General features: G+C 37.4%; 2 protein-coding genes and 1 pseudogene across 4 annotated transcripts; 1 reads left to right on the plus strand and 2 right to left on the minus strand.

Moving 5' to 3' along the window:
- The first annotated feature begins 4,498 nt into the window (after positions 1 to 4,498).
- ifi44b (interferon induced protein 44b) lies at positions 4,499 to 8,254 on the plus strand. 2 transcript variants are annotated; one of them, XM_085453973.1, is made up of 9 exons: positions 4,499 to 4,520; positions 5,091 to 5,136; positions 5,560 to 5,598; positions 5,717 to 5,750; positions 5,943 to 6,141; positions 6,529 to 6,675; positions 6,926 to 7,097; positions 7,198 to 7,298; positions 7,423 to 8,254. In XM_085453973.1, the coding sequence occupies exons 3-9, from the start codon at positions 5,562 to 5,564 to the stop codon at positions 7,591 to 7,593; spliced, it is 861 nt and encodes a 286-aa protein (XP_085310099.1). In that variant the 5' UTR covers positions 4,499 to 4,520; positions 5,091 to 5,136; positions 5,560 to 5,561; the 3' UTR covers positions 7,594 to 8,254. The 2 variants fall into 2 exon arrangements, with proteins under 2 accessions (XP_085310099.1, XP_085310098.1); XM_085453972.1 differs by having other exon boundaries at positions 4,505 to 5,136.
- A 2,840-nt stretch (positions 8,255 to 11,094) lies between these two features.
- Positions 11,095 to 13,078, minus strand: LOC146711218 (uncharacterized). Its single transcript, XM_085455408.1, has 3 exons — positions 12,342 to 13,078; positions 11,553 to 11,771; positions 11,095 to 11,395 (listed from the first exon to the last, which is right to left on the minus strand). The coding sequence occupies exons 1-3, from the start codon at positions 12,436 to 12,438 to the stop codon at positions 11,139 to 11,141; spliced, it is 573 nt and encodes a 190-aa protein (XP_085311534.1). The 5' UTR covers positions 12,439 to 13,078; the 3' UTR covers positions 11,095 to 11,138.
- Positions 13,079 to 14,178: 1,100 nt separating this feature from the next.
- Positions 14,179 to 16,153, minus strand: LOC146711219 (interferon-induced protein 44-like; annotated as a pseudogene). The gene is made up of 5 exons (XR_014920130.1): positions 15,836 to 16,153; positions 15,302 to 15,448; positions 14,844 to 15,015; positions 14,640 to 14,741; positions 14,179 to 14,516 (listed from the first exon to the last, which is right to left on the minus strand). The product of XR_014920130.1 is annotated as an interferon-induced protein 44-like (transcript).
- Positions 16,154 to 17,046: the final 893 nt, after the last annotated feature.

The raw sequence follows: 17,046 nt of genomic DNA on the forward strand, positions 1-17,046 counted from the left end.
AAGACCCAGAAGTAGCGAAAGATACTGTTTATCTTTTGAAAATATAGCACAAACAATATTATATAGACACACAACACTGTATTTTTTCACATTAAATGTAAACAACAAAATGTTTTTTTCCTGTAGCTGATTGAATTTAGAAATGTAGACGTATTGTTACACTGCACGATAATGACACGTTTATCTTGAACATGGAAGGAGACAAACAAATCCAGGCATTTTATTTCGTCCAATACAACTTGTAATTCCAACAATTCTCATAGTACGTGAAGCAACTATCCAACAGCTGAGTTGTTGACCAGACATATCACGTGATGACGTCACATCATGCTACCGGCGTAAAATTGTTGGCAGTTTTATGGAGAAAAAGTCGCCTCGAAAGTTTTCTAAATAATATGATTAAAAATAACTGAGGTTTAAAAAATGTGCAAAGTGATTTGTGTGCAACTATTTAGATAGTGAAAAGTAAATAAATATATTATAAGATTCTGGGTAATTCCCCAGCTGTGCATTAGTAAAATAAAAAACATAGGTCTGCCTATATACGTTTCTACATACACATAAAAGATGAGTGACATACCATGCAAAGTACTATGGAGAGAAATTTTCCAGAAAAGGGTTACAAATGCCAGGGCTCTAGACTAACTTTTTGCCAGGGTTACACTGGTGCGCTTTTTTTCTTAGCTGCACCAGCACAAAAGTTTTACATGTTCACTTTTTTTTAATTGCTGTCCATACAGACAATATTTATTTGTAAAGGATTAACTAACAATCTTATCAACACAAAGTTCTGTATTTAAAGCACAGTTCTACAAGAAAGGTGAGTTACTGGAAAAGTGCGTGGGCTTACAGTGCTTAAAGTGGCACTCTTTGGCAATATTGTAGACAATGTTAAACTTAATCATCATCTCGGCCTCTGACAACCTGTTTGCTGCTGCGTGCCGCTGAAAGGCACTGAGAGGGGACACTAGAGCAGTGCATTTATCGCAGCATATAATGTGTTTTCTGGATACTCTATGCTCTTTCTGCGTTCGGAGGTTGATGGCTCTGTGTCAGAGCACTGGCTATGAATTTCAAACAAATCAGGTCTTAACTTAATGAAAAAGTTATCAACTAGTGATGTGTCGGTCGCGAACGAATCGGCTCTTAGAGCCGAATCTTTGAAGTGAACGACGCGAGCCGGCTCCTTATTGGGAGCCATGTATTTTTTTTTTTACTCTCTCACCCTCTCTATGACACTTATTTTGGCTTCACTTCGCACATGAGCGAGCAGCGGGGGGAGGGGCGGTAGTTACACTGGCAGTAGCACAGGAACAGAGCAGAGAGAAAGAGAGCCAGGGACAACAACGTCACATTAGAAAGGTATAGTAATCATCCACAACTATTATCAGTTGCAGATGATAAAGGATTCAGAAAGTTTATTCATGCGGGCCCATATGACAGAGAATATGCATGTTCTTTTTGTTTTCATATTTTAATTTATATTTAATTGTGTTGTGGTTTGCAGTGTTTTGTGTTGTTTCACTTTAAATTTGCTTAAAAGGAAAAAGCTTAAAATTTAAATAGTTAAAAGTTGAAATGTGAATAGTTGTTTTGTATTATATAATTTGTTTATTACATTTTATCTGGAGTGAATAAATAAAAGTATATTTACAGTGGCCCCTAGAGACAAAGCACGTACAAATACAGAAGCACGTACAAATACAGAAGCACGTGCAAATACAGAAGCACGTGAAACCTCCAAAACTGTTAGGTGTGGCTGTGTGCAGGCAGGAATAGGACCCAAGGTGCAGACTCCGGAGACAGAACTTAAACCAAAACAGCTTTAATGCTGAACTCAAACATAACATAACTGGGGAAAAAGGTCAAAAATAAACTAACACTGGCGGATTGACAAAACACACAGCAACGTAAACAGTAGATCGCGACACGGACACAGAGAAACACAGGGCTTAAATACACAGAAGGAGCAATCAGGGAATGGGTAACAGGAGGGAAACACAGCTGGGGCAAATCAGGCCTAACGAGACAAGGGGAAGCAAAACCAGACACATTAACATCAGACATGGACTTTCAAAGTAAAACAGGAAACATAACACAGACTCCCAGGCAGGCACCACAGAGGGAACAGAGACGTGGGACCAGGGCAGACACAAACACTGACTGAACACGGGGATATAGGAACTAAGGATACACAGAGACGTGAACTAGACAAGGGGATACAGGTGATAGGGGAGACAGAGCAACTAAAGAAGACAGAGACATAAACCATAAGACAGAACTCAAAGAAACCAAAGACTAGAAAGTATAAATAATATAAGAAACTCAAATACCCTGGGTCAACGACCCAGGCATCCTAACAAAAACATGTACAAACTCCAAAACACAACGGAAGTGCTCCAGGATGCTATTGGCAGTGTTGAGCTTTTGTTACCTAGTGGCTGAACAAGCCAGGAAGTACCACGGACCGGATTTGGTGTGTGGTAGTAAAAGGAAAATGAACTTTTTTTATTTTTTGATTATTTGAATATATATGAGTAGTTGTGTATAAATACACAAACAATAAACATGTGCTTTCAACTGTGTAATTTAAGTGATTTGGGTAGCTCTGTTTTGGGAGTTCAGTTAATACTAGCAATGTGTTTTGCACAAACAGTTAAACAGTAAATAGTTACAGCTTCACAGAAAGAACCTTGAGAGCAAACTGCTGCTGAAGCTTAACCATCACTTCACTGAGTGAAGAAATGGCACATTTTTGCTAAATATGCAGAAATAGACGCACACCCATACAATTTATGGTAAACTGAGCTGCCTTGTATTTACATATGTTGAAATTGCCTTGTTCTAATGTTTTTTCTAAGGCTGCTGTGCCATTTGGAGCAAAAATGAATATAAAGTTTACAGCATATCTTGTCACTGGAAATGGTTTGCACTGTTTATATTTATATTATTGACTGTAGATATTGGTTAAAAAGGCTTTATGTTGTGAAAAACTGAAATTAGAATTGTTGTGCCTTATTTTGTTGATGTTTTTACACATATTCTATTTGAAAATACTAAAATGTGTATATTTTTTTATTTTTGTTTGTCTGATAGCATTTATTTAAAAAAAAATTGGACATTAGTTACTCACTACTTGAGTAGTCTTTTCAGCAACTACTTTTTTACTCTTACTTGAGTGACTTTTTTGATGACTACTTTTCACTTTTACTTGAGTAATAATATTTTACAGTAATGCTACTCTTACTTGAGTACAATTTTTGAATACTCGACCCACCTCTGGCAGATACACAGTTTTACATCTTAACTGGCAACACGTGCTCCCGAGACACGATGGGAGACAACTAGCCGCTCCCAACATGCCGCACAGCCCCCACCTGAGTGGTTAGCTTTCCTCAGCAACCTGTGTGTCCATAACAAGGCCTATGAGGCGTTGGAGAAGGCGACACTGTCGTCAAATATGTGTTACGGGTCCCCCAGCCGTCTCCGAGACCAAGTCGGGGCCTGGGTTTGGAGCTGGGACCGTGACGGCTCCCCGGATGGGCTGATAGGGTACCAGGCGAGCACCCTGTTCCGTTGAGAAGTTAAGGGACGTGACAAATCGTCAGTATTTTATGCGTCGGGAGTGAGAACAGGTTGGTAAACCACATATGACAGCCTGTCAAGCAAGTCCAAACCACTGGCTTACACACAGTTCAGCTAAATACGTGACAAGGCAAGCGTATGTGAGCAAGTGTGTCTGTGTGTGTGTCATCTCCTGTCACACCATACATGGCGCAACCTCTTCTCAAGTTGCTCTATAGGTGCAAAAGAGCAGAAGAGCAGAAACTTGTGGTTTCTAAACGTGCAAAAGGAAGTTACAGCGAAGAGACCGCTCCCTTGCATATCCATGGTGATACTTCATGCACATGCACCTTTTATATGTATGGACGTGTGCAGGTATAGATATATGTGTATGTGTATGTATGCATATGTATATTTAGTATGGACGTCTTGTGTGCATGCACATGTCTATACTTATAGATATTTGTAGACATCTATTACTTACATAGTAATAGCAGTGGTAGAATACTTTTATTTATGTCTTGCATATTTCCACAACCCTCTATCAATAATCACATTCTGTGTATGCTACCGTTGTATATAGTTTATTATCTTACTTATTTTGTATTTGTTTGTATTTTATTTGTATTTTTGTATTTATCATCTGCCATCTGTACCTGAGCTGGGGTAACGCAATTTCAGCGTTGTGGAATCAAAGTCTAATCTAATCTAATCTAATCTAATCTAATCTTATCTCATCTCATCTCATCTCATGTTATCTTATCTTAAGTGAAAAGTAGTGAAAGTTCCAGTGATGTGAAGTCAAGTAATGTGGTATACAGTAAACTGAGTCAACATCAATAAAAAAGAAAGTAAAAGTAAAATTATGATAAGAAAGGTGAAAGTAGCAAGAACAGTATAAATGAGCTCTGTCTGCCCCCACTGCAGTCAGACAGTCCAGAGCCACACAGGAGAAGGTAATGACTTTCAGAATAACTTTGACATTATTCTTTGCATTTCAATGAAGTTACATTTTCTTTCTAGTCTTTCTATTCCTTTTTATACATTTGTATTTTTTTTCATAACAATGTAATTGATTATTGTTATTCAGTTACAATTGGTGGTGCTACCTAAAAATGTTTCATTTTTCAACAGCAACAGACGTGTGCAAAATACAAGAAACACAAGAACAAGGCAAAATATAAGAATAGGAATATGAGAATTATAAGAATAAATATATGTAAGAATGTATGCGCATTACTGAATATGTATACCAAATATTCTGTCCTATTCGGGTCAAATATGACCAATTTACAAATTAAAAAATTCATAAATATTGTGTTTTACATCTAATTGCCTCAAGGCCTTATGACATGCTCCACACTATGCACTTGAACATATAACAGTGATGAGCACCTCTGTCGTATTTGTAATTTTTTCACAACAGTGTAATTTATTATTGTTATTTAGTTATATTTGGTGGTGCTACCTAAAATTGCTTCCTTTCTTTCTCTCTCAACCTTTTATTTCTATTTTCTATTTTCCAGTGAAATTTTAAAGACAAAAGAAAACAATATTAGACTTTCTTTGTAGGTGAGTAATGATTTTATGAAATTACAGTGTTCCCTCGTTTATCGCAGGTGTTACGTTCTAATAATAACCCACGATAGGTGAAATCCGCGAAGTAGCGAACTTTATTTTTTACAATTATTATAGATGTTTTAAGGCTGTAAAATCCCTCAGTCCATGCTTTATACACTTTTATCAGACAGGCATCAACATTTTCACGTTTCTCTCTTGTTTAAACGCTCTCAAAGTTCAAACCTTCGTACAAAAATGACTTCAGTATTATAGAGTGAAACGAAAGATCAAACCCTGTTTTCTGGTCCAGAACATGGGAGTAGAGCAGCACAACACAGTACAATACGACACAAATGATTTTGGGCAAAGAGTGTTATGTTCTAAATGTTTCAATGCATATGTATGGATGTATTATTGTGCTATAATGTTTTACAGCAATGGGAGGACAAAAGTCTCGACCTGTAAACACTCCGAGTAAGATAATACATAACACAATAAAGTCAAACAGATCAGAAAGAATTACGTATTATCAGTCATTGCTTTCTTTAAAATGTATTTTCAGTTTTTTTGTCAATTCTGTGCATGTTTTCAGCTTTAAGTGAAGAATGGAGGAAAATGGGGTGGACGTGAGTATTTGACTCTTAATGTGCTTTTGTTGCCACGTAAACGTCTTAAATCATCTACTTGCAAAAATCGGTTGCTGTCAGCTGAATTTCCCATTCTCATTGGTGTTCATAGCATAGTCTCACCACTGTATCTGCACCACTATCAGTTTCACTTTCTTGACTTTAACTACATAAATATTCTTCTTTGAACAGTGGCAAAACCAATGATCTCCAGAGCATAAATAATTACCAGCCTTATAACTCTGAGCTCCAGCACCTCAGAATTCTTCTTCATGGACCCGTTGGTGCCGGCAAGTCCAGCTTCATCAACTCAGTTGATGCTCTTTTACAAGGCAGAATGGCTGCAAGAGCTTTGGCAGATGGAATTTCTGGAAAGAGCTTCACTAAAACAGTATGTTTTAATCCTAGTATGGTTTAGTCAAGCTCATGTATTTTGTGCAATTTGTTAAACAAAAGTCATGCAATTTGTAACAAAACTAGGGGACTGAAACTAAACAGCTATAAAGCTGCACGTAGAACCAAGGTCTCTTGTTTTTCCACTAGAGCACAGTAAAGATTAGCACTTAGAGGTCTTAGGATTTGGTCTGCTCTTGCGTGACAGATGGGGTTTTTTTATTTTTTGCTTCTTGAATCTTTGTCTGAAGTTTAGTTTCACTTTACTTTTCTCCATAGTTGTTCTCACAGATATCAGCCTTATACTAAACCAGAAACCAGCTTTGTAGTCTTCAGTGATTAGGTGACCCTGTTATCAGAATCGTTAAAACCTTTTGTTTTACAGTATGAAACTTTCAAAATCCAAAAAGGAGGACCAGGAACTTTTTATCCTTTTGCCTTCACTGACATCATGGGCCTTGAGAAGGACACAGGAGTTATGCTGGAAGACATCATACTGGCCATGAAGGGGCACGTGAAGGATGGTTACACGGTATCATGAAGTTTAAGGCATTTTTGCAGACACTATTTGATGGTGTATCCAATGACACAATTTAATTATGCCTTTAAATAACACATACGGTGTATTTAAAAGTTAGATTTCCAAAAACACGTGTGTGTATATAGATATATATATATATATATACATACATACACATATGTATATACATACATATGTGTATATGTGTGTGTGAAACATTTGCGTATACTTGTTTAGTTTAATTAACTTCATTGTTTTCCAGTTCAATCCTCAATCTTCATTATCTGAACACGATCATAAGTACAACAAGGAGCCCACTCTAAATGACAAAGTTCATGTTTTAGTGTCTGTGATCGATGCCAACAAAATAAAACTTATGGATGATGATATAATAAAACAGATGAGGACTGTCAGACTTGCAGCCAGGGACATGGGTAAGAGCCAAGCGTGGTTATAGGATAAACCCAAAATGAATTAAATAAGCTGACAAACATCACCAACTCTGATATTCTTTAATATTCTGTGTATTGACAGGAATTCCCCAAATGGCAATTCTCACCAAAATTGATGAAGCCTGTCCAGAAGTCAAAAAATATATACGAAATGTGTATAAGAGCACCTGGTTGAAGGAACAGGTACTTTTCTAGTGGTAATTTTCAGTATTTAGCTGGAATATTTATTTATTTTTTACCAACAGTTTAATTCAAGTAAATTTTAAGTAAAATAAATGCTAACAAATGTTAAACTGTTGAAATTTAGATGGAGCTAGTGAGTGCGACATCAGGTATTCCACTGTACTGCATCTTTCCTGTCAAGAACTACCACTCTGAGATCCAAACAGATGATGACGTCGACACACTGATACTGGCTGCTCTGAAGCAGATGATCAACTTTGGAGAGGACTACGTTAACAAACTGCAGACCTGCTGAACCTTGTTTATTGTTGTGTTAAAATGACTTTTGGGTCTGAACAAGAATGTCAGAGTAATTCTTTGCATGCTGATTCTCATTTCCTTGGCTAAAGCATTTACCCTGCTTTGTAGACTTGGCTTTCAGTTTTTGTGTTTTGCTCTTGTATCTATCAACCTTTGAACAGACATGTAATTGTGTAAGAAAACTATACTGCTTTCATATTATACTAGGATGACCATATTTTGATTTCCAAAAAGAGGACACTTGGCCCAGTCATGAAGTACTTTAATAATACTGTTTGCTTAAAGGGCAAAAAAAAATAACTTGAAGACCTCTGGAATTAACTAATGGTACAGAGATAAGGCCTCAACTGTATAAGAAAAATTACCAGCACCGGGACGGTACTGAAATTCAGGGGCAATTCTAGGATCAGAGCTTTGGGGGTGCTGAGCACCCAGAGAGCTGCCCAGCCAGGCAAGATAAACCTGTCTCTGTCAGTCCCTGCATCCTTAAATGTTGTCCCGAGTTCTCTCTGACTGTCACTTTGGTGCATTTAAACCCCTGTTCCTCCCTGTCCTCATCGTCTGTTGTCTTCGTCTCCGTTATCAGTCATCATAATTTTACCATCTCTGTGCAAGTCTGCAAATTTCTTTATTAAATCATAAGATTCTTAAATGCATCAAGTCTCTCTGTGCCTGGGTCCTCGTCACAGAACATGACATCACTGTTTTGTACATTTTAACACAATTGAATCCCCACATTTGTGAAAGAAAAGCAAAACACTTTTTGAGAAGTCTGTAACAAAACCATCAAATCTGATAAAGGTTATTTAAATTAGGGCTGGGTATCGTCACTGATTTCTAGAATCGATTTAATTCCGATTCACAAGGTCTCGAATCGATTTGATCCACGATTCGATTCAATTTGATTTGATTTGATTTGATTTGATTCGATTCAATTTGATTTGAATCTGGGAAATTTTGCCTCAGACAGTCAGAAATATTATAATTCAGATCAGTACATTAACATATTTTTGTATCTATAAAAAGGAAGCTGACACTCGCAAGACTTTATCAAAGGTGTGAGCATCACAGCAGATGCCTTTGTGTCAAAGTAGCTGAAGATAAAACACAGAAAAACATGAAGGTTTTCCTGGCCTGGGATTTTATAAAAAAATATTCTGCAGTACATCAAAAACGAAAGAAAACCATTAATCAACATATAAACATCACCTCTGAAGTTACAGCGGTTTTATTAGAGACACAGTTAAGCTTTTTGCATTTTGCATAATTTTAAAAAGTTTAAATTTGTTCAGAAGCCTATTGAACGGCAGAAATTAGGTTTTCTTTTTGGAAGTAAGTAAAAGGGAAAAAAAACAGCGGCCGACAGCGCTGTAAACAACGGTAGACTTGTGCGTAACAAGCAAGCGAATAATGAAGAAAACAGATTTTTAGACGGGAAACTGTTGTTGAAGTACAGAGAGAGAGAGAGAGAGAGCTGTGCACGAAGTGTGATTTTACAGGGAGTGCAGACTTATTAGGCAAGTTGTATTTTTGAGGAATAATTTTATTATTGAACAACAACCATGTTCTCAATGAACCCAAAAAACTCATTAATATCAAAGCTGAATTTTTTTGGAAGTAGTTTTAGAAAAACCAGTCTTGAGATATTTCTTGGCCCAGTCTTGACGTTTCAGCTTGTGTGTCTTGTTCAGTGGTGGTCGTCTTTCAGCCTTTCTTACCTTGGCCATGTCTCTGAGTATTGCACACCTTGTGCTTTTGGGCACTCCAGTGATGTTGCAGCTCTGAAATATGGCCAAACTGGTGGCAAGTGGCATCTTGGCAGCTGCACGCTTGACTTTGCTCAGTTCATGGGCAGTTATTTTGCGCCTTGGTTTTTCCACACGCTTCTTGCGACCCTGTTGACTATTTTGAATGAAACGCTTGATTGTTCGATGATCACGCTTCAGAAGCTTTGCAATTTTGAGACTGCTGCATCCCTCTGCAAGATATCTCACTATTTTTGACTTTTCTGAGCCTGTCAAGTCCTTCTTTTGACCCATTTTGCCAAAGGAAAGGACATTGCCTAATAATTATGCACACCTGATATAGGGTGTTGATGTCATTAGACCACACCCCTTCTCATTACAGAGATGCACATCACCTAATATGCTTAATTGGTAGTAGGCTTTCGAGCCTATACAGCTTGGAGTAAGACAACATGAAGAGGATGATGTGGACAAAATACTCAATTGCCTAATAATTCTGCACTCCCTGTAATATGGAGGTGAAACACCTTCATTTTTGGATCATGATTATTATTACCTTTTTTTTTTTTTTTTACCAAGAACTCCCATTGATAACAGAGTGTCTTTTACAAAAGTAATCTTGCTACACTATCAACCATACAACCTAAAACATCTAAAACAAAAATGAAGCTAGAAATACAAAAAATACAAAGTCCTCAACATACGACACAAAAAACATTACTTATTATGCTTTTAAATTGAATAAATGTATTACTTCATTCTTCATTTAAATTGATTAGAAATATTTTTCTAATCTGTATATAAAAACATGTGATTCATTAATATTGTGTCACTGGTATTTGCCAGTCCCCCTGTGTTTGTCCCACAGCTTCTAAATTTCATAAAAAGTTCACCACAGTGATGGGTTAGGATCTATGTGTGCATTTTACAAGAGTCATCTAAACACTTTTCTTGATTGACTTAAGGAATTTTAAGGCAGGGATGAAAAACACATTTTACATCATGGGCCACATATAGCTCACTTTCATCTTAACTGAAACTCCCTTTTCTATCGGTTTAAAGAAGTTAACTGCACATTTATTCCCTCCTATATAATAGATTACTAAGAAGTGCAATTTAAATTGTGCATCTCTTTCTACATGATAAAGAAATGCTAATAAATAAAATAAATCTGACAGAATGACTTTTGGGGCTTCGATAGTAAGAAATAAATGTGTAAAATTACATAAAAAGCTTAGGTAGCTCATTGCCCAGACATTAAAAAAGATGGTTTTTGTTAATTTCCAAGAAAAGTTATGTTTTCACTGGAAATTAGGGGGGGGGGAGCCAGGTCTTTATCAGTAGAAAAAAAGCTGTAAAACCACTATCTGGGACCAAATATATTGATTTTAGGATATTTGGTGATTCTACCCTGGATGTGAGTGTGAATGTGAACAGTGGTGGATGTCTGCCTCTACGTGACTCTCCAGGATGTACCTGTATCACCTTATGAAGAAGGAGGAACATAAGTGAATAAATGGAAATGGTTTCATTTCAAATTTCATTGCAAACATAAAGTCAACACGTAGCTTGAACGGTATGATGAGACAGTCATCTGCTGAGGGTGGTTGGTGTTTGTTTCTGGGGTTGTCATCACATTTTATAAATGTCAGAGCGCGATGAGACGGCACAGTGACTGCTAATTATTTCCAAGCAAACGTCTGTTGAAGTCTTGCTGAAGCACACTTTATTCTTAAAGATGGAGTAAAACAATAAAAAGTAGCTTACAAAATGCTGTATCTCTACAAATACATCATCAGGCATAGTGAGATTCTGTGCTTATAAGTGACACCTGCTGGAGGTAAACGGGTGGCTGGTAGCACAGACCCTGTGACGTCTCCATAAAGATCTGGACGAGGTAAGGCTTTTGCCGTCTTTCTTTAATGTATGTCTCCTCTGCCAGTGACAGAGTAAAACGTCCACCTGCTCTCTGGTGGTCAAGGTGTACAGGATGGGGTTGAAGGCACTGTTGATGGGGAGGATGAAGATGACAACCCAGCTGGAGATGGTATCCTGAGGAAGGAAACATTTCACAAGCGATTGACATTTAGAGAAATATAACTGTGCTGATGCTTTTCAGCAAACTATTCTATAAAGTAACACAGTGACCTATATTAAAAATCCATGTAAAACCTCTAAGATACTATAAGGCAGCTGTTTCACTTCTTACCAGGTATCTCCACCTCCAGCAGCGGGAGGACTTTCACCAAAAGTATAGGAATCCAGCAGAGGGCATCAGAGAACACGATGAAGAAAAACCTGCTGGTCACAGCTACATCTCTGTGCAGTCTGCTCCTCCGGTCGGTGGCATTGATGCCGGTTTTAAAGATGGAGCAGAACATACTGGAGTAGGAGAATACAATCACCAGGAAAGCCACCAGGTTCAGACCTAAAGAGATGCTAATGCTTTTCATGCTGGCTGGGACTATCAAACAGCGTTATGCAGTTCATACAGTATTAAACACAGTATATAAGCGGTTTTGAACTGAGGAAAAGTGTGCAAGCCGACAGTTCTGCTTCACAGATTTGTACTGCATAGTTTTTGTACTTTACACTTTGTATATTTTGTGATAATGAACAATTTTGCATTGTTTGGATTTGCAATTTGCAAACCTGGAAATGGTCAGTATTTTGGGGACTTCTGGTGATATTCAGGGGTTACTTTATACTTCATATAGTACCAATAGAACAAAGGATATCACTCCTTTGTTCTCCACACAAACTGTTTTCCCTACAGCTAAGATTACTAGTGGACTAAAATGAGCCACCCACACTTTACACCTACTGGAGGCATGAAGCTCGCAGCAAACAGTTATTGTGCTGATGTTAATGCCAGAGAATGGTTTTGTTGGGTTGATGTAACTTGAACATTTGTTGTTTTTTTGTGCTTTAAAAACAAAATTCTCTCACTGAAGTCTTAAAGGTTGTTCCACACTTTCTGATCCACTTAAACACCAACCTAAAGATGATAATCCAGCAGCACAAACCCAGTCTTTCTTCAAAACGGGAGGGGTTTGAGCACCCGCCCCTTTCCTGGTGGGTGCCCAAAGTGCCATTTTGTTGAGGCAATTTTTTTTTCTTCTTTTCTGCTTAAAAGGAAAAAAGCATTTTTATTTTGTATATAAATAAATGTTAATGTTGTGCGACGGGATTGTGTGCTTCAATTTTACTTATAATGTGTCAAATCACTACAACAGACGGCTCAAGACGATGCCGTCCAGCATTACTGAAGTGACACTTTAACGATGCTGCATATCACAGTCTTTGTGATGAAAAACATGTTCTCTCATTAGCAGATGTAGCAGAATACATTTATCGCAATGTATGAGCTACACTTCTTGTCAAAAGAAAAAAAGAAAGAAAAAGAAAGCTGATTGTCTGCCTTGACGTTCCTTCTGCAAGCATGCACACATGCACGGTCGTCGTCGTGGGCTAGTTGAGTGGCCCCCAAGGTCTCCTGATCTGACCACCTTAGACCTTTATCTTTGGGGTCATCTGAAGGCAATTGTCTATAGTGTGAAGATACAAGATGTGCAGCACCTGAAACTACGGATACTGGATGTCTGTGCTGGCATTTCTCCTGCCGTGTTGCTATCAGTGTGTGAAGAGTGGGAGAAGAGGGTTGCATTGACAATCCAACACAATGGGCAGCACATTGAACACATTTTATAAGTGGTCAGAAACTTGTAAATAACTCGTGAAAGAATAAAGTTACGTTGAAACCAAGCACACCATTATTTTTCTTGTGACATTACCAATAAGTTTGATGTGTCACATGGCCCTCTTCCTATTGAAAAAACAAAAGTAATATCCAAGATGGCCGACTTCTAAATGGCCACCATGGTCACCACCCATCTTGAGGAGTTTGCCCCCTCACATATACTAATGTGCCACAAACAGGACTTTAATATCACCAACCATTCCCATGTTATTACGGTGTATCCATATAAATGGCCCACCCTGTACATTTGGCTGAAATATGGTAAATATTAATTCAAAAAATCAAGACATACCAAAAAACGTAGAGTTGGCTGCTCGACTTGACTGAGAAGGATGCCTTTTTTAAACCACGATCCAAAGCCCGCAAGATGAAATCACGCGTGGTTTCACAAGATTTAACATTGCTATATTATTGACTTACTTCACCTGAACATGATATGAACAACTTAATACACCCTTTCTGCACATCATGTAGTTTTTACACTATGTAGTTACATTTAATTTTAAAACATGTGGCAATTGTGTTAAATACATGCAAGATGCTTACATAAATCCAAGAGATGGCCAGTCCCTTTTTTTCAGTGCAGTCACTTTAATTTCAAAACTGTGTAATCTGTGTATTTGTTCTCTCACTCTTAATGCCTGTTTATGCCCTGTCCTTATCTTCAACGTCATGCTGCTCTGTTGTATGTTTATATTGGGGTCAGTGCATTATATATTAGTCATCTACAGAGGGTGCAAAATGCCGCAGCTCGTCTTTTAACAGGCACTCGAAAGTTTGAGCACATTTCCCCTGTTTTAGCTTCACTTCACTGGCTGCCCATTTCTTTTAGGATTCATTTTAAAATTCTTTTATTTACTTTTAAAGCTCTCCATGGCCTAGCTCCATCTTATCTCTCTGAGCTGCTACAGCCTTATACACCCACCCGCTCTCTCAGGTCAGCTGATCAGCTGCTCCTGAAGATACCCAGGACTGGGCGTAAACTTAGAGGAGATCGTGCTTTTGCTGTAGCAGCTCCCAAACGCTTCCTTTAGAGATTAGACAGGCCAGTTCTTTATCTGTTTTTAAGTCACTCTTGAAAATCCACCTCTTTACCCTGGCCTTTGACACCACGTGAGACGTTGGTTTTTTATTTTAGTTGTTTTTAGGTGATTCGATGCTGTTTTATCTTGTTTTTGTTTTAACATAGGGCTGTTTTAATTTTATGTTTTATGTGTTTTATTTATTTATTTCGCTGTTTTCTGTTATTCTATTCTATTTGTTGACGTAGTCCTCTCCAAAGTTGATCATCTGCTTCAGAGCAGCCAGTATCAGTGTGTCGATGTCATCATCTGTTTGGATCTCAGAGTGGTAGTTCTTGACAGGAAAGATGCAGTACAGTGGAATACCTGATATCACACTCACTATCTCCATCTAAATTTCAACAGTTTAACCTTTGTTAGCATTTATTTTACTTAAAATTTACTTGAATTAAACTTATACTTATAAATACTGAAAATTTAAAACGTTTTAAAAAATTTACCGCTAGAAAAGTACCTGTTCCTTCAACCAGGTGCTCTTATACACATTTCTTATATGTTTTTTTAACTTCTGGACAGGCTTCATCAATTTTGGTGAGAATTGCCATTTGGGGAATTCCTGTCAATACACAGAATATTAAAGAATATCAGAGCTGAAGTGATGTTTGTCAGCTTATTTAATTCATTTTGGGTTTATCCTATAACCACGCTTGGCTCTTACCCATGTCCCTGGCTGCAAGTCTGACAGTCCTCATCTTTTTTATTATATCATCACTCATGAGTTTTATTTTGTTGGCATCGATCACAGACACTAAAACATGAACTTTGTGATTTAGAGTGGGCTCCTTGTTGTACTTATGATCATGTTCGGATAATATAGATTCAGGACTGACCTGGAAAACAATCAAATCAGTTAAACAAGTATATAAAAATGTTTCACATGTATATACATGCACAGTGTAATTTCTCCCAAGGGTAACGAGGGATTGCCCCCTCCTGGTTTACATGTCCATGCCTCTGCCAGACTTTGATCCCCGTTGGAACAAATGTATCTCCTCCTCTGATTTTTAAATCTAACTTTTAAATACACCGTATGTGTTATTTAAAGGCATAATTAAATCGTGTCATTGTATACACCATCAAATAGTGTCTGCAAAAATACCTTAAACTTCATGATACCGTGTAACCATCCTTCACGTGCCCATTCATGGCTAGTATGATGTCTTCCAGCATAACTCCTGTGTCCTTCTCAAGGCCCATGATGTCAGTGAAGGCAAAAGGATAAAAAGTTCCTGGTCCTCCTTTGTGGATTTTGAAAGTTTCATACTGTAAAACAGAAGGTTTTAACGATTCTGATAACAGGGTCACCTAATCACTGAAGACTACAAAGCTGGTTTCTGGTTTAGTATAAGGCTGATATCTGTGAGAACAACTATGGAGAAAAGTAAAGTGAAACTAAACTTCAGACAAAGATTCAAGAAGCAAAAAATTAAAAAAACCCATCTGTCACGCAAGAGCAGACCACATCCTAAGACCTCTAAGTGCTAATCTTTACTGTGCTGTAGTGGAAAAACAAGTGAGCTTGGTTCTACGTGCAGCTTTATAGCTGTTTAGTTTCAGTCCACTAGTTTTGTTACAAATTGCATGACTTTTGTTTAACAAATTGCACAAAATGCATGATCTTGACTAAACCATACTAAGATTAAAACATACTGTTTTAGTGAAGCTCTTTCCAGAAATTCCATCTGCCAAAGCACTTGCGGCCATTCTGCCTTGTAAAAGAGCATCAACTGAGTTGATGAAGCTGGACTTGCCGGCACCAACGGGTCCATGAAGAAGAATTCTGAGGTGCTGGAGCTCAGAGTTATGAGGCTGGTAATTATTTATGCTCTGGAGATCACTGGTTTTGCCACTGTTCAAAGAAGAATATTTATGAAGTTAAAGTCAAGAAAGTGAAACTGATAGTGGTGCAGATACAGTGGTGAGACTATGCTATGAACACCAATGAGAATGGGAAATTCAGCTGACAGCAACCGATTTTTGCAAGTAATTAATTTACAACATTTACGTGGCAACAAAAGCCCATTCAGGATCAAACACTCACTTCCACTGTATTTTCCTCCATTCTTCACTTAAAGCTGAAAAATTGCACAGAATTGACAAAGAAAACAGAAAATATTTTTTAAGAAAGCATTTCTTAAAAATATGTAATTTTTTCTGATCTGTTTGACTTTATGTTTTATCTTACTCGTTGGAGTGTTTACAGGTCGAGACTTTTGTCCTCCCATTGCTAAAAAAAAAAAGCACAATAGTACATCCATACATATGAATTAAAACATTTAGAACATAACACTCTTTGCCCAAAATTTATTAGAACAATGAAAGTACCAATGCTTTCATTGCTATATTAATCAAACTGGGGAAATACAATTCACTAATGTATTTTTATTGATTAAAAAATTAAATAACAGGAAAATGTGTTTTTGAAAAAATATATTAAATTTATTATGTTTGTAATACAGTTTTAGCATGCTAAAAATATTCCCATAGTGCCACAATGATCATCCATCCTTGATTGCATTTATGAATGCAGAAGAATGCACACTTTAGTTTTACTTTTAGTTGAAGCATTTTGTTGATAAAATAAAAAATAATCCTTACCTTGAAAACTTGTACCTAATTAACGTTTTCCTGTTGTATGTGTCTGTCGAACTAAATAGGAACGACAACTTTTGAGACCATGAAGTGGAACTAATGACTGCCACCGTGTTGCAAGCTACAAATATGGGAAATACGTTCACTTTTACAAGTCTTGTTTTGTCTTCTGACTGGCGAGCACAGCACCGTCTACACTGTACATGATTTTCTTTCAGAATAAGCCAATCATCTCCTCCTGTGGAGATATTTTAAACAAAGATTCTTAG

The sequence above is a fragment of the Copadichromis virginalis genome, linkage group LG4 (genome assembly GCF_057382275.1).
Source record: "Copadichromis virginalis isolate Kocher_CV1m ecotype Utaka linkage group LG4, C_Virginalis_male_GT1.1, whole genome shotgun sequence".
Lineage (NCBI taxonomy): Eukaryota > Metazoa > Chordata > Actinopteri > Cichliformes > Cichlidae > Copadichromis > Copadichromis virginalis.

Coding starts and splice junctions, on each gene's coding strand:
- ifi44b (XM_085453973.1), top strand. CDS start 5,562: ATGGGAGGACAAAAGTCTCGACCTGTAAACACTCCGA. Junction 5,599..5,716: donor TCGACCTGTAAACACTCCGA/GTAAGATAATAC, acceptor GCATGTTTTCAG/CTTTAAGTGAAGAATGGAGG. Junction 7,098..7,197: donor ACTTGCAGCCAGGGACATGG/GTAAGAGCCAAG, acceptor GTGTATTGACAG/GAATTCCCCAAATGGCAATT.
- LOC146711218 (XM_085455408.1), bottom strand. CDS start 12,438: ATGGCACTTTGGGCACCCACCAGGAAAGGGGCGGGTGCTCAAACCCCT. Junction 11,772..12,341: donor TGCTGGATTATCATCTTTAG/GTTGGTGTTTAA, acceptor GCATCTCTTTAG/GTCTGAACCTGGTGGCTTTC. Junction 11,396..11,552: donor GCTGGAGGTGGAGATACCTG/GTAAGAAGTGAA, acceptor TTCCTTCCTCAG/GATACCATCTCCAGCTGGGT.